This window comes from Photinus pyralis, unplaced genomic scaffold (assembly GCF_008802855.1).
Source record: "Photinus pyralis isolate 1611_PpyrPB1 unplaced genomic scaffold, Ppyr1.3 Ppyr1.4_LG8, whole genome shotgun sequence".
NCBI classification, from domain to species: Eukaryota; Metazoa; Arthropoda; class Insecta; order Coleoptera; family Lampyridae; genus Photinus; species Photinus pyralis.
In genome coordinates this window covers 26,956,337-26,970,077 of record NW_022170819.1, presented here as the reverse complement: position 1 = coordinate 26,970,077, position 13,741 = coordinate 26,956,337, and the positions used below count along the sequence as shown (strand labels likewise).

Genomic DNA, 13,741 nt, shown 5'->3' with positions numbered 1-13,741 from the left:
GACAATCCATTCTTGAGGTATAAGGGAATATACTCGATCACGGATAAAAGGTCGAGGAGGAGGGCTATGGTTGGTAGAAATTAATTCTTTTCGTTGAGACCGTTAATTAGAGTACCATGAAGGATAAAACTAGTTCCACTCTTCCTTCCCCCTCCCCCCGTATTTTGATAAGAGGAGTGAAAGAAGGGCAGTACTTGGTACTTTTTTTTAATTCTTAAAAAATGCGCTAAAAAATTATTGGGTTGACAGTGCAGTGCTGAGTGCTATCTTTTTGGTATCTCGTTTGTGTATTGTGGCACCTCAAGGTTACTTTAAATGTGAACGTCCTACCATTTCTACATAGAAACGGTGATAAGCATGAATGTTTGCTCCTAAGCCTGTTTCATAAAATCATTAGTGTGAGAAAATCGCAAAGTTTGTGCCAATGGCTACGTCTTCCTTAAGAAAATTATTATCAAAGGGTGAGTTGTAAATGGCAAATGTAACTGTAACCTCAAAACAAAGCGCGCATTTATCGTAAGCGTGTGACCCTCAAACTGTAAACCCATCAGCGTACCTCAACATGTTAATTTTAGCCTCCTCCAAAACGTTCCGTCGATTTTTTAATACAGACCTGACGCAGCAACAAGTGAAATTTAAAGAAGCATGCCGGAACTTCGCAGAGACTCACTTAAAACCGATCGCGGCCGAGCTCGACAGAGATTGCAAATTCCCTACGGACCAGGTGAACCAACGTCTTTATTTTATAGGCATTTCATACGATACAAATTTAGGTAGCCGGGATGAGTGAGATGGGTCTGTTGGGGATTAACGTCCCAAAGCAGTGGGGCGGTTTAGGTTTAGATAAACTTAGTACAGCATTAGCGGTCGAAGAGATCTCACGGTGTTGTGGAGGTACCGGGGCGTTTGTGTCGATACATAATTTTTTGTACATGAACGCTATCTCAAATTACGGCACCGAAGAACAAAAGGAAGAGTTTTTGAAGCCTTTCTTGTGCAACGTCGGATGCTTTGCTTTAAGTGAACCAGGTGAATTGAGTACTCGAGGAGGCGTGGTTTTCACGTTAATGTCGTAGAGGCGGGGTCTGATGCTGCCAATATCTTAACTACTGCGCGTTTAGAAGGGGATCATTATATTCTGAATGGTGTCAAATCGTGGGTAACTAGTGGCGTGCAGGGCAAAGCTGCCATTATATTTGCTACTGTTGATAAGCATCTAAAACACAAAGGTTGGTACTTACAAGTCGCATCAACGCCACTGTGGGTTTTGTAGGTATTACTGCATTTCTGGTACCACTTCCAATTCAAAACTTGTCTATTACCAAAATTGAAGATAAGTTGGGTATTCGTGCCACTTCTACTTGCACTTTTCATCTGAAAGATGTGAAGATACCAAAGAAGAACGTGTTAGGTGATGGGCCTCTCTTCCTTAATTTAGAGTATAATTACAGCTTGTTTTAGGGAATGTTGGAGAAGGTTTCAAAATTGCAATGGCCCAATTTGATGAAGCACGTGTCGGAATTGCATCTCAAGCTGTAGGTATCAGTCAAGCAGCCTTAGAGCTTGCAGTACAATACGCCGGCGTAAGAAAATGTTTTGGACATTCCATTAGTAAATATCAAGCCGTTCAGGTGAGGTATATTTAGCTATGAAACATATAATCAGTGTTTTGTAGATTCGAATTGCCGATATGGCCGCTCGCCTAGAAGCAGCAAGACTTTTGGTGTGGAATGCGGCGTATCTACGCGAAAAGTCGAAAAAGTCTACTAGAGAAACCTCGATTGCAAAACTGGTAGCCGGCGAAGCGGCTACATTCATTACACACAATGCAATACAAATTCTTGGCGGTGTTGGATATATTAAAGATATGTCTGCAGAGCGTCATTATAGAGATGCCAGGGTTACAGAGATATATGGAGGAATTAGCGATATTCACAGATTGATTATTGCTCAATCTATTTTGAAGGATTACAAATTACACTAAATTGAAACTTTTTTAACGGTGGGGGAGGTAACTGATCGAAGGGCCAATAAAGTGTTACAACTTAAATGATTTAAATTTCTTGTTAACATTAATTGAAACTTTTGGTTTACTAAATCGACCTTTCAAAATAAAATTTAAGCGCATTACGTACACACTAAAGGACAGCTGAAGTATACTGTAGTAAACGGACAGAAACGCGAGTCGGCTTTAAACAATTATATGTTATTCCACATTGGGAGCAGGAGCTGATCTAATTTGTAATATGATTTGTGGTTCTGCAAGGTAGGTAGAATTATTTGTATATTGTACTGGTATGTCTACAACTATTTTCGATTCTTTTCTGTGAAATCCACATTGTAATACCTTTCTATGAAATTCTAAAGGGTTGTTTTCTTAAATTAAGTCTTCCTCTACCTGGCATAAATACAAATTATTTACTATCGCAGCAGCTAGGAACATTTTACTGATCGTACAATTGCATAAACTTAAACTAGTTCCTGTTTAGAACCACTGTACTGTACTTCAAATTTGATGTGGTATGGGAGACGCAGATGACAATTGAATTTGACATTGAAACTAACCTCAAATTTCTTTATTCAAAAATTCCTTATCGTTCATTCTGACATAATTATGTAGTTACTGTTCAGTGATGGCTAACCCACTACATAAAAATACATTAATACCTTCCCTTTTATGTCTACTTCTAGCTAACAGCATAAACTCTGCAGATGATAACAGCTGCGTGGAATCCAGTCCGTGCCAGTGCGAGTTGAACGATAACAAACACATTGACTTAACGAAACTGAACAAGAATAATACGTTTTTTAGTACCTCAAGTTTGAACTTGACTTACTTCTTCTTTCCCTGCCGAGATGTGCAATTTATCCCTGAAACATACTTACCAAAGGCACCTATTGCGAACAATCATTGCCTTACCGGTGCATCTGTAAGTAGCATCTCTTCCATTTTTGTTTCCGATTTCACTTCTTACAGCTATGCTTGTATAATGCGAGTAATTCTAACTTAACCAATTTGGGACTTGCAACTGAAGGCAAGTTTTTAAACGATTTTCCAAAGACGCTACATTTCTCACAGTATGTGTTGGTAATATGAAAAATTGTTTACTATAAAAAGTAATTTCAGCGAAAATGTGGAAACCTCCATTCTACTACAATGTACACCTGATTATCCGAGCGCATATCTAATATTTTCCTCCAAAAATGTAAGTGTTTTATTTAATCGCTTTCGTGTAAAGAACAGTATTTTAGAATCTGCTGTTATTTTCATCATCCGCATGTATACAAATGGGTCATCCTGGTTTAAGTATAGGATCCACGATACTTATACTGTTCTGTACCATTTTCGGGGTGTATCTTTTAGGCGGTGCATTTATATTGCACTGCTTAAGAGGGGCTAGGGGAACGGAAATGATTCCAAACCTGGACTTTTGGAGTAGCATACCCGGTCTAGTTAAGGTAAACTTTCGGTTCAATAACAAACGGAATGCATGATAAAGTTTATTGCAGGATGGGACCATATTTTTATTGGGCGGGTGTAACCCTATGGTGGTGTCAAGTGCTGAAACGTACGATAGAATTTAGTCTGTTGCTTTCTTTGTTAATTTGTAGTTTTTCTTTTGTTTTAATAAAGTTTTGAGTTTCTAATTGTGGGAAATTAGGAGGTATCCACTTTGTTCACTTGGCTTAACAGGGGGAAATGAGTTAAATTTAGAGAATTGGCGGGGAGGGGGGATATTTGCACTCTCGAATATGAATGACGGAGTGTTTCACAAGAGTATGAAACAATAATTTATTTCCCCTTCCCTGAGATGCACACAAAGAGCGTATTTCCACCCCTAGAGACTTAAGTGTACTTTAACCGCAAGGGTAGATGAAGTGAAACAAAGAAACAATAATTTATTTCCCCTTCCCTGAGATGCACACAAACAGCGTATTTCCACCCCTAGAGATTTAAGTGTACTTTAACCGCAAGGGTAGATGAAGTGAAACAAATGATTGTGCATACTAATGAGATCTGTCTTTCTTATTTCAAATGGAACGCTAATCATGTTGGTTGCGTATGCTGCAGGATTTACCTATTTGGTGATCTTTTTTTGTCAATGACTGACGTTGAACCCTAATTGCACAGCTGCCTCATGGATCCTTTGCGAAAAAATACATTGCCGTTTCCCTATGGTGCGTTCTACCTGCGCCACAATGTATAATAAATAGCTAATATTCTCTACTGTGAATTGTCTCTTTAATATATCGGTGGTATAGCGTAGTAATTTTTCTGGCGGCTCTTCATTCTGCTACTATAATCTTTTAGAAGAAACATTCATTTTTCAATCGATCCATAAGCATATAGCAAATTATTAAGCGCAGAGCAAAACTATACAAGCGTTGTAGGGGAGTCGATGGTGTCCGTCTGTCTGTCCGTGAACACGATAACTGCCAACCGCTTGGTTCCGTTCAAACTTTTGTACATATTTCACCTACTTATAATATACACCATGTAAGAAACCTGTTAAAAATGGGTCAAATCCAATGACCCCGTAGGATCTCACCGAGGTGCTCTGCCGACAGATGGACGGACGAAACGCAAACAGTAGCACATTTAATTATTTCTTAAAAAATGCGCTAAAAAAGTTGTTCCGCGGTATTTGACGAACCGTCTTTTGGGGAAATGCGCAAAGAATCAAATTTTACCTTTCAGAATCCTAATCAAAAATTTACGTGTAGGTTTACACATGGAATGACCTTTTACATTTAATCGTATACTGTCCGTTGATAGCGATTGATTACACCCATGCATATATTTACCTGACGGCGTAACTGTTGGTTAAAGTGGTACCTCGCTTCATTTATTTAACTGTTATATGTGTTTTTTTGTGTGGAATTGCGCATATTTAAAGCTTTCCGGTAAGTTTCTTATTGTTTGATTATCTTTTTTGCAAGGACTGTTTAAATTAATCAAAACCGAAGTTAAGTTTTCGGGATTTTCTTCACCATATGGGAACACTAAGTAATTTTGCGTTTTGATTTAATTCCTTCTTCAAAGAATGATTTTCGACAATTATTTAACTCCTATAATATCTGAACTAAAGAATGAAAGAAAGTATGTGGCATGGATAATTCTTGGACAATTCGTTGTCTTCATAATTGCTGAATAGACCACCAGATAATTCCTTTTCTTTTTCTTTGACTTAAATGTTCGTGGAATTCAGTCACACTCATGCATATGGCTAAAACTGAACCGCTCTCTCACTCTCTCTGCCAGCGTTTTTAATTAATTTTGAAAGTGGGGTGGTTTGAGTGATATTGTCAGAGACGAATTGTGGGCTTTTGCCACAAGGATGTAATACATAATAATAATAATGTAATACATGGGCTCCACTTTCAAACTACCCCCCCCCCCTTAACTAATTCATTGTGCTCCTAATGTTTGGTAACCCTGGTTACTGGACCGTCATTGAGCCACTTCACACTGAAAAATAGAAGTGAAGTTATCTGTGGATAAGTGACGGGAATTTTTTGTTTTTGGTTTGAATAATTTTTTTGACCCGATTTTAATTGAATATGGTTAGTGTTAAGTGTATGGTTTTTACATTCATACGGTGGTAATCTCTACTAAACCTCTTTGTAGTCTGATTCGGATAGCGACAGCAGCATTGAACGGGTGCTGGGTAAAGACTACTCATTCCTACGGCACACAATAGCAAAGGACATTGTGAAAACCTCCCCGCCTCCAAAGGCAATTGTGCCGGACTCTGGCAAGAAAGATATACAAGTATCAACAGCATCGGCATCTACTTCTGTTGTTCCCGAGGTCGTTCCAGACTCGGTGGACATAGAAAAGACAATTGAAATGCCAAAAATAGCTAATGCGGTAACTAAATGATCCCCGACTGTCACATCCTAACATTACCTTGTTTAGCGATATGGTAAATTATCCTTAGAAGAACTGAGCAGTATCGCAGATCGTGTAAAAATTTTCAGCGAGGTGGGTGTTGTCGTGCCTGAGAAAACTGTACCATGCAAGAATAAATCGAAACCCAACAACAGAAAAACGCAGAAGATACAGCCTGTACGTGTTCTTTTTTTTGTAATTTTGTTTATAATCGTGACAAAATTTTCAGGCTGCGAAAAAGCGGAAAAACACCTATGGAAAAGGAAAAGTCGGTACAACGTGTACCTCTTACGGTGTGAAACGATGCTTGTGTTGTAATTTTGACAATGATAACATTTCGCGTAAGAGAGAATTAGATCTGGCCCGAGTTCGTGCTATGGTAAGACCATTTCTTGGCTTTGAACAATTCGTTCAATATTATTAAAATTTAGAATTTTGCAACAATTAATACAATAGATCCAGACTTTCAGTCTATACTTCATTCATTATAAGAAGGTAGTAGATGGCGCTGGGTTTGAAGATAAGCACACACAGGAAAAATATAAAACTGCACCAAATTATTGTAAAGTAGAAATATCTAGCACTGCAAACACGAATCAATCTTTGACATTAACAATTAATGACACTTCAATAGTTTAGATGCCAACAGAAACTACCAGCTACCACCTTGCAAAATTCGCTACTCGTCTTATGTATCAGCGTAATACTGACTTGTGTTTTAACCAATCACACTGAAGGTCAAATCTTCATGTTTTTTACCGCTACCTTCTTAAAATGAAAGTATAGGTGTAAAAATACATAGTGTTCTTTACATGTACAGGGTGGTCCAAATTGGACACTTTCTTATGGACACAAAATCGATTGCTCTTAACGTGGTATGGGTATTCTGACCCTGAGTGCGTATGTTTATTTCAGGCTTACTGATTGATTCTGTTAAATAAATTTGATTTGTCTGTAAATGTTTGATCGAGTCCAAATTACGACCTAGATAAGAGTTTTCATGATAAATTTCGTATTCATACCGAATACGATTATGTCAGGCGCTAAAATTATAATTTTGTTTAAATAGTTGATCAAAGTGACTGATGGCCAGTTGCACAAAAAAAAATAATCCAGGATTATTGTTTAATCCGGTATTAAGACATTTGATTGGCTTTATATTGTAGGCAGCCAATCAAATGTAAAAATTCTTGTTTAAACTCAAATTTGGCAAATAATCTAGGATTTTGCTTATAATTCGCTTTCCTGGAATCGGCCGTGAGTTTCTCAGATTAGTAAAAGGCTAATCGTGCGAGAATACAAATGGTAAGTTTGTCCGATAGGTATTCTCACACAACTATAACAAGTGATACATTAAAATTTCGAAAATTTTACGCTCTTAAAAAACTTCAAAATATACAGGGTGGCGACTTGTGTAATGCAACATAGGGATTATTGGCTCCCCAAATTATTTTAGAGCAAAAATGTATTAAGATTTTTTGTAGAAAAAATTTTTTACATTATGCATTCTATATAAAAAAGGACTCTAAAAAAGGTTTGTTATGTTATGGGGGATTAACAAAATCAAGGAAAAAGTAGAGTAGAGATTCTGTTTCTGCCAGAGAGGTCCATTTTTTCTATCTTAAAATAAAGACTCGTACTATAAGAAAGTGTCCAATTTGGACCACCCTGTACTTCTACATGTAGAAATTTGATCATCTAAAGTACTTACACATTTTTTACTTGCTTTAGACTGAAGCGTCATTTCCATTTTTGATGAACGCAGGTGTTGGTCACCAATCACCATTGCGAGAAATTCCCCGTAATGACTTAACCACCTCAACTCCTTTAAGCAGACCGGTAAAAGCGAAAACGCAGGAGACGCACGTTGGCAATAATTCTCTTGACATTAGTGACATCAGTGTCGCTACTCCGGGTACAAATGAAACACATACGTAAGACTAACGAGTTCAGCTTTCTGGTGTATTTATATTTTTGCATTAGGCAAAGTGAACAGAATATAATGGAGTACGTAAATCATCTGCTTGGAGAGACGGGCAATTCAATTGTTGCCGAAGTTGAGGAACGCTATCAGAGGTGACTCGTAATGATAACTTATGCCGTGGTAGTGACTCCTTTTTTTTTAGGCTACAAGAAAACAGGCTCGCCGCTTCGGATGCGTTGTCAAATGCGATTACCGTAGATCACGACGAAGAAATGGATTTTGATCATTCTGTAATTTTAGTAGGGGAAAGTTCACCAGAACCTATTCCAATAGATGATTCTGTTGTTGAAGTAAACGATGCCGTCGATAATAAGTCTACTCAAAATCGACAAACTATTGATTTGACGGATCAGCCTAGTGAGAACAACATTTCAACTGTAAATAAGGACGGGAAGGTATGCTAAATTAAGGAGTCATTAATGTTCGGTAATCGAATGTAATTTAGAGCATACAACGAAATGCGCGTGAGTGCCCCATCTGTGTTGAGGAACTGGCAAACAAAGATATTAGTGCGACCACATGTGGGCATGTATTCTGCACGAGTTGTATTCGAGAGGCTGTTAAAATATCAAAATTATGCCCGATCTGTCGCACAAAATTAACGCAAAGTAAAATCCATCGGTTGTATTGTTTGTTATAATTTTTAATCTGTATCAAAATTAATTGTTATTATACTTCAATATTACAACTGAGTTAAGTTAAATTGAATCACATAAATTCGATTCCTTTATTATTATTATTACTGTACTAGGGGTGGTCCCTACAATTCAACCTTTTGGTATATTGCCCAGAACAAAAAACTTAGAAGGGAAACGTAAACGGGAACAACTGAGTACAAATATAATTAGTTTGGAGAACATTCAATAGATGGCGCATAGTTAGCGTGCTTGTTAAAGTTACTAAATCTAGTGACTTTAGTACGTGTCGCCATTATGACAGTTGAATTTTGATTGACGGCTTATTGTGCTTTAAGTATAATTACTATTCATTATTACAATGAATTATGCATCTACAAATCGAAAACGTAAATGTTGTGTGACAAATTGTGAAGACGTTTCCCAAAAATGGAGCCCGAAGTTTTTATAGAATTGGTTTAGAATATAATGTGGAAGAAATTTACACAAACGTTTTTGGTTTGTGAACGTCATTTTTCTGGTTGCGCTTTAGAACCTGGAACACGAAGAAGTTTAAAGCGTGTGGCAATTCGCACATTATCTTTAGCAGGTAACACTAATTGAATTGTAATAAATTGCTACATATTTTGTTTTTAGAACGATCTTGAGAGTATCATAAAGTAGAGTTCCATGAAGTTGATCTTGTATCTTGTATATCTATATTAAATTAAATATAACTCCTTGATTGGATTAATTGGAGTTGTTACTTATAAAACAAGTGGTCTGTACTCTTTGAAGCCCCTGACTGTTGAGGTGCATCGGCATTAAACTGAATTTATCTGGATCCCTAACAAACAAAATTGGACTTCACTGGCTGGATTCATTTACCTTTTAGGTTTCAGTTAGTCAAATCCAATGTTATTGTTACAGATCCGGAGAAATGCAGTATAATGCGGACGTAGCTTACATTTTAATATTTAAATTTGGCGCCATTCACGCAAAAGCTGCTGAGAACATACACGAAATGGCGCGTCATTTTTACATTACATTAGAGTTTCCATTCTAAGTTTGTTGTTCTATCGGTATATTGTGCTCCCCGATATTATCTACCGTGTGTCTTTAACAAAGTCCAGGATTTTGATAGGACAGGTGTTGGTTAAACAACCGACAGTCGCCTGTAACGATCTCTGTTGCCAGTTTTATTTTCATCCAACTTAGACTTAAGATAGAAAAGTGCTAATTCTCCGTTGGGTGTTTCCCAAAAGATCTTGGAATGGTTCTGTCTGAATTATCCTCCCAGTCGTATCTCAGTTGTTACATACATCATATACTTGTGTGTATAACAAGACCATATATGGTACCCCCCGGCGTGTCGAAGATATTTAATCGAACTTGGAACATGGTAACAAGCAGCATTTTTCACATACAACTGTAAAACGTGCAAATCTCCTGTATCTACCTACCTCTTTGCCTTGAATATGAATAGTCCTGGATGTGGACCTCTCCTGAAATGAATAATCCTATAATTTGTATAAATCGTATTGTTTTAAGTATGAATAGTTGTGTGGTATGCTGGGTATGATCGTCCCGATTATGCAGAGCTGGATGTGTGGATAGTGTTAGGTACGGTACTGGGTTTTTAGAGGTATGAACTTTGTTTGAAGAAACGTAACAATAATCTTGGATGACTGCCTGAATCGTCTTGGTCTCGATCATCCCGACTGCGAACAGCGAGTATGAATCATTCGGTTTGCCAAACTGTGTGGAACCACTGGTTCTTATCTCAACCGCATACTTAGATCTGTGGTAATCAGTTGTGGGCAACAATCTATTTTTGTTCTGTGGTTGTGGTGAGTCACCTTTCTTTGACAATCAGCTGTAAAAGAATAATAAACGCAGTATATTAGAAGAGAAGATTCATATTCGATAAATGCGTTAAAAGTATAGGTATAAACAAATGGCAGACTTTTCAAATATACCCAATTTTCACATAAAGGTAGGACTTTTACTTTAAAAGCATCATAATCAAAGAGATTTTTAGTTGGTCTTTGTTGCCCATTTTATGCTAATCTCTTTAGCATGCATGGGTAGATGGGCCCCAGCTTCTTACCTATTTTATAATTTCGTTTTAATTGTTACGTTACTGTGGAGCATACACAAGCACGAAGCGGACGAACCTGTACAAATGGTATGTATTTTTGACCGAGTAATTTAATCTAAACTCACAGAAACTAGTGTGTTTTCATAAACGGAATGTCAGTAATTCTGGACATACTCGTGCTGGCGATGTGTTTTCCAGACTCGCACGGTAAGTACCTACCTACAGTTGCGCGTTCGTCACAAATCATTCTATTAATAAACAGAAGGACGCGAGAGATTTTCCGCGGCACTCGCCATCATTCAAGTCATTCTGAGACCCTTTTCCACATTATTCTTGGCGAAATTGCTTCAAGAACGTGTGGAAATGTCAGGTGAGTAGTGAGAACCTTGTAATGCTCTGCTCCGTTAGTGTATTTAACAGGTGGAGGTATGGGTAATTTATTTTCTGGTTCGCGCAGTCGTAACTACGAAGATATGGATAAGAACGCCGGCCCTCCCCCCATATCCACGGGAAATCACGGAGGTTACGATTTTACTACGGCAGAGCAAATTTGAGATTAACTCTACAGTGATAAAGATGACCTCATACTTAATCTTTTATGTGATTATTTAAACACTAATTTGTTAAGTTTAAAGTAGATATCAAATTTCTCCTAATTAGAAAGATGAGAGCGAGTGTAATGGGTTTATTGAAAAAATAAACTTGATTATGGTTTATCTTTCTAATTAACACTAATGTTCCATCAGATCTTTATATAATTGTATAATTATATCCATCCAATTATTAAATTGCCATATAGAAAGTAGGTAAAGTTGACAATGAACACATTTTTATGAAAGACTGAGTACTTGCAACCTACAGATTTGATGTTAAATATTTGGGGAATTTTCATTACATTATAATTTATGTTATTTTCTCATGATGCATATATTAATATTAGGATCGTGCAAGTTTTGTGATGTATAACTATTGTATTTGTGTATTAAATTGTATATCTTTGTTAAGGATGTATTCTTAATACTAAATTCTAAAAAAGTGATGAACAAATGACCGGGCCTTTACACAGGAGCGCCACGAAGAGTAGGCTCCTTCCTTTCTTAGTGTTTTTTAAAGTGTTTATAAAGAACTGTTAAAAAAGTATTTTTATTATTTGTCGTAAATGAGGTTCTTTTTAGAAATTAATGGTTACGCACAATTTTCTTACACAGAAACGCTAAATGGGTCCCTATTTGTTGAATGTATATCGAATAGAATATGTAGCTCCTTTATACTTAGCCCTTCAGCACTTCATCATTCATTCATTATTTGAATAAAATTGTTAGGTATTAAAATCAATTGAAAATCATGATAGGAAGGTCGCTTAGTACTTCGTACCTACTACCAGAGTATTCGATTTTGTAAATACTTTTTAGTATTCAAATAGTTTCACAAATATTTAGTATATATGAATACTTCGCAAGGTATTTGAATACCTTCCTTCCTTTTTTTACCAAAAATCGACTACTCCAAAATTTCTCGGGAAAACACTTTTTCTTATTAATTTTGGTGCGTAGAATTCAAAACAATTCGTACTTTTTCGATCAGACTTCTCAATCAAAAGTTATAGACTAGAAACCAATTTCGAAAGAAAATTCAAAGGGCTGTAACTTTTGAACTAGTAGCCCAATCTTGGTACTGTTTGAAATTATGGATTCTACAGGTCACATTATATAAGACAATTTTTTTTCCGGGTCGATCTGAGACAATTTTTTTTGCGAGCTTCAAAAAAAAGGCAGTGTATAACCTTCCTTTTTTTACCAAAAATCGACCACACCAAAATTTCTCGGGAAAACACTTTTTCTTATTAATTTTGGTGCGTAGAATCCAAAACAATTTGTACTTTTTCGATCAGACTTCTCAATCAAAAGTTATAGACTAGAAACCAATTTCGAAAGAAAATTCAAAGGGCTGTAACTTTTGAACTAGTAGCCCAATCTTGGAACTGTTGAAATTATGGATTCTACAGGCCACATTCTATAAGAAAATTTTTTTTCCGGGTCGATCTGAGACAATTTTTTTGCGGGCCTCAAAAAAAGGCAGTGTATAACCTTCCTTTTTTACCAAAAATCGACTACACCAAAATTTCTCGGGAAAACACTTTTCTTATTAATTTTGGTGCGTAGAATCCAAAACAATTCGTACTTTTTCGATCAGACTTCTCAATCAAAAGTTATAGACTAGAAACCAATTTCGAAGAAAAATTCAAAGGGCTGTAACTTTTGAACTAGTAGCCCAATCTTGGAACTGTTTGAAATTATGGATTCTACAGGCCGCATTCTATAAGAACATTTTTTTTCGGGTCGATCTGAGACAATTTTTTTTTCGGGGCTCAAAAAAAGGCAGTGTATAACCTTCCTTTTTTACCAAAAAACGACTACACCAAAATTTCTCGGGAAAACACTTTTTCTTATTAATTTTGGTGCGTAGAATCCAAAACAATTCGTACTTTTTCGATCAGACTTTTCAATCAAAAGTTATACACTAGAAACCAATTTCGAAAGAAAATTCAAAGGGCTGTAACTTTTGAACTAGTAGCCCAATCTTGGAACTGTTTGAAATTATGGATTCTACAGGCCACTTTCTATAAGAAAATGTTTTTTCCGGGTCGATCTGAGACAATTTTTTTGCTGGCTTCAAAAAAAGGCAGTGTATATATAACCTTCCTTTAACCTTCCTTTTTTACCAAAAATCGACCACACCAAAATTTCTCGGTAAAACACTTCAAACATATTTTGTTTCTTTACTTACCTTTTAGTGTTGCGGATTCCCACATTTGGGTCCAGATTTACCCACCCGTGTAGGGGCGGGAAAGAATACCCCTACTGCAGAGGACACTGCGTGTCGTAAGAGGCGACTAAACAACTGCAGATTGTACAGAACACTTTTAGAAGATGAAACCAAAGAATTCTTGTTGGCCCAAATTGAATACAGTTGTAAGTTCAATTTTTTATATTAAGTGAGAACGCATTTATTTAAAAACATCATTTTAGCCACTCTGCAGAGGGAATTAGTTGAATCAATGAAGCATATAAAAATCGACCAAACTTCTTAACGTCACAGAACGAGTGGCCCTATTCTCAAGTTGAGTATTAATTAATTATTTCTTATTG

General features: G+C 36.6%; 4 protein-coding genes and 1 long non-coding RNA gene across 7 annotated transcripts; all 5 read left to right on the top strand.

The window, feature by feature from the left end:
- The first annotated feature begins 153 nt into the window (after positions 1 to 153).
- On the top strand, positions 154 to 2,050 carry LOC116178758 (short-chain specific acyl-CoA dehydrogenase, mitochondrial-like). Its single transcript, XM_031498346.1, has 7 exons — positions 154 to 461; positions 576 to 724; positions 774 to 1,029; positions 1,077 to 1,229; positions 1,274 to 1,411; positions 1,462 to 1,631; positions 1,676 to 2,050. The coding sequence occupies exons 1-7, from the start codon at positions 425 to 427 to the stop codon at positions 1,982 to 1,984; spliced, it is 1,212 nt and encodes a 403-aa protein (XP_031354206.1). The 5' UTR covers positions 154 to 424; the 3' UTR covers positions 1,985 to 2,050.
- A 489-nt stretch (positions 2,051 to 2,539) lies between these two features.
- On the top strand, positions 2,540 to 3,649 carry LOC116178759 (cation-dependent mannose-6-phosphate receptor-like). Its single transcript, XM_031498347.1, has 5 exons — positions 2,540 to 2,930; positions 2,978 to 3,078; positions 3,128 to 3,206; positions 3,253 to 3,459; positions 3,511 to 3,649. The coding sequence occupies exons 1-5, from the start codon at positions 2,634 to 2,636 to the stop codon at positions 3,583 to 3,585; spliced, it is 759 nt and encodes a 252-aa protein (XP_031354207.1). The 5' UTR covers positions 2,540 to 2,633; the 3' UTR covers positions 3,586 to 3,649.
- Positions 3,650 to 4,751: 1,102 nt separating this feature from the next.
- Positions 4,752 to 8,569, top strand: LOC116179608 (E3 ubiquitin-protein ligase RNF4-like). 3 transcript variants are annotated; one of them, XM_031499410.1, is made up of 8 exons: positions 4,752 to 4,905; positions 5,630 to 5,872; positions 5,921 to 6,070; positions 6,123 to 6,272; positions 7,625 to 7,827; positions 7,877 to 7,969; positions 8,020 to 8,272; positions 8,323 to 8,569. In XM_031499410.1, the coding sequence occupies exons 2-8, from the start codon at positions 5,852 to 5,854 to the stop codon at positions 8,515 to 8,517; spliced, it is 1,065 nt and encodes a 354-aa protein (XP_031355270.1). In that variant the 5' UTR covers positions 4,752 to 4,905; positions 5,630 to 5,851; the 3' UTR covers positions 8,518 to 8,569. The 3 variants fall into 3 exon arrangements, with proteins under 3 accessions (XP_031355270.1, XP_031355269.1, XP_031355271.1); XM_031499409.1 differs by lacking the exon at positions 4,752 to 4,905 and adding an exon at positions 5,465 to 5,565; XM_031499411.1 differs by lacking the exon at positions 4,752 to 4,905 and adding an exon at positions 5,560 to 5,578.
- Positions 8,570 to 9,962: 1,393 nt separating this feature from the next.
- On the top strand, positions 9,963 to 11,308 carry LOC116179323 (type-1 angiotensin II receptor-associated protein). The gene is made up of 5 exons (XM_031499093.1): positions 9,963 to 10,487; positions 10,533 to 10,679; positions 10,727 to 10,799; positions 10,855 to 10,962; positions 11,013 to 11,308. The coding sequence occupies exons 1-5, from the start codon at positions 10,449 to 10,451 to the stop codon at positions 11,144 to 11,146; spliced, it is 501 nt and encodes a 166-aa protein (XP_031354953.1). The 5' UTR covers positions 9,963 to 10,448; the 3' UTR covers positions 11,147 to 11,308.
- Positions 11,309 to 13,385: 2,077 nt separating this feature from the next.
- LOC116178276 lies at positions 13,386 to 13,712 on the top strand. The gene is made up of 2 exons (XR_004146829.1): positions 13,386 to 13,564; positions 13,622 to 13,712. It is a non-coding gene; the product is annotated as an uncharacterized LOC116178276 (long non-coding RNA).
- Positions 13,713 to 13,741: the final 29 nt, after the last annotated feature.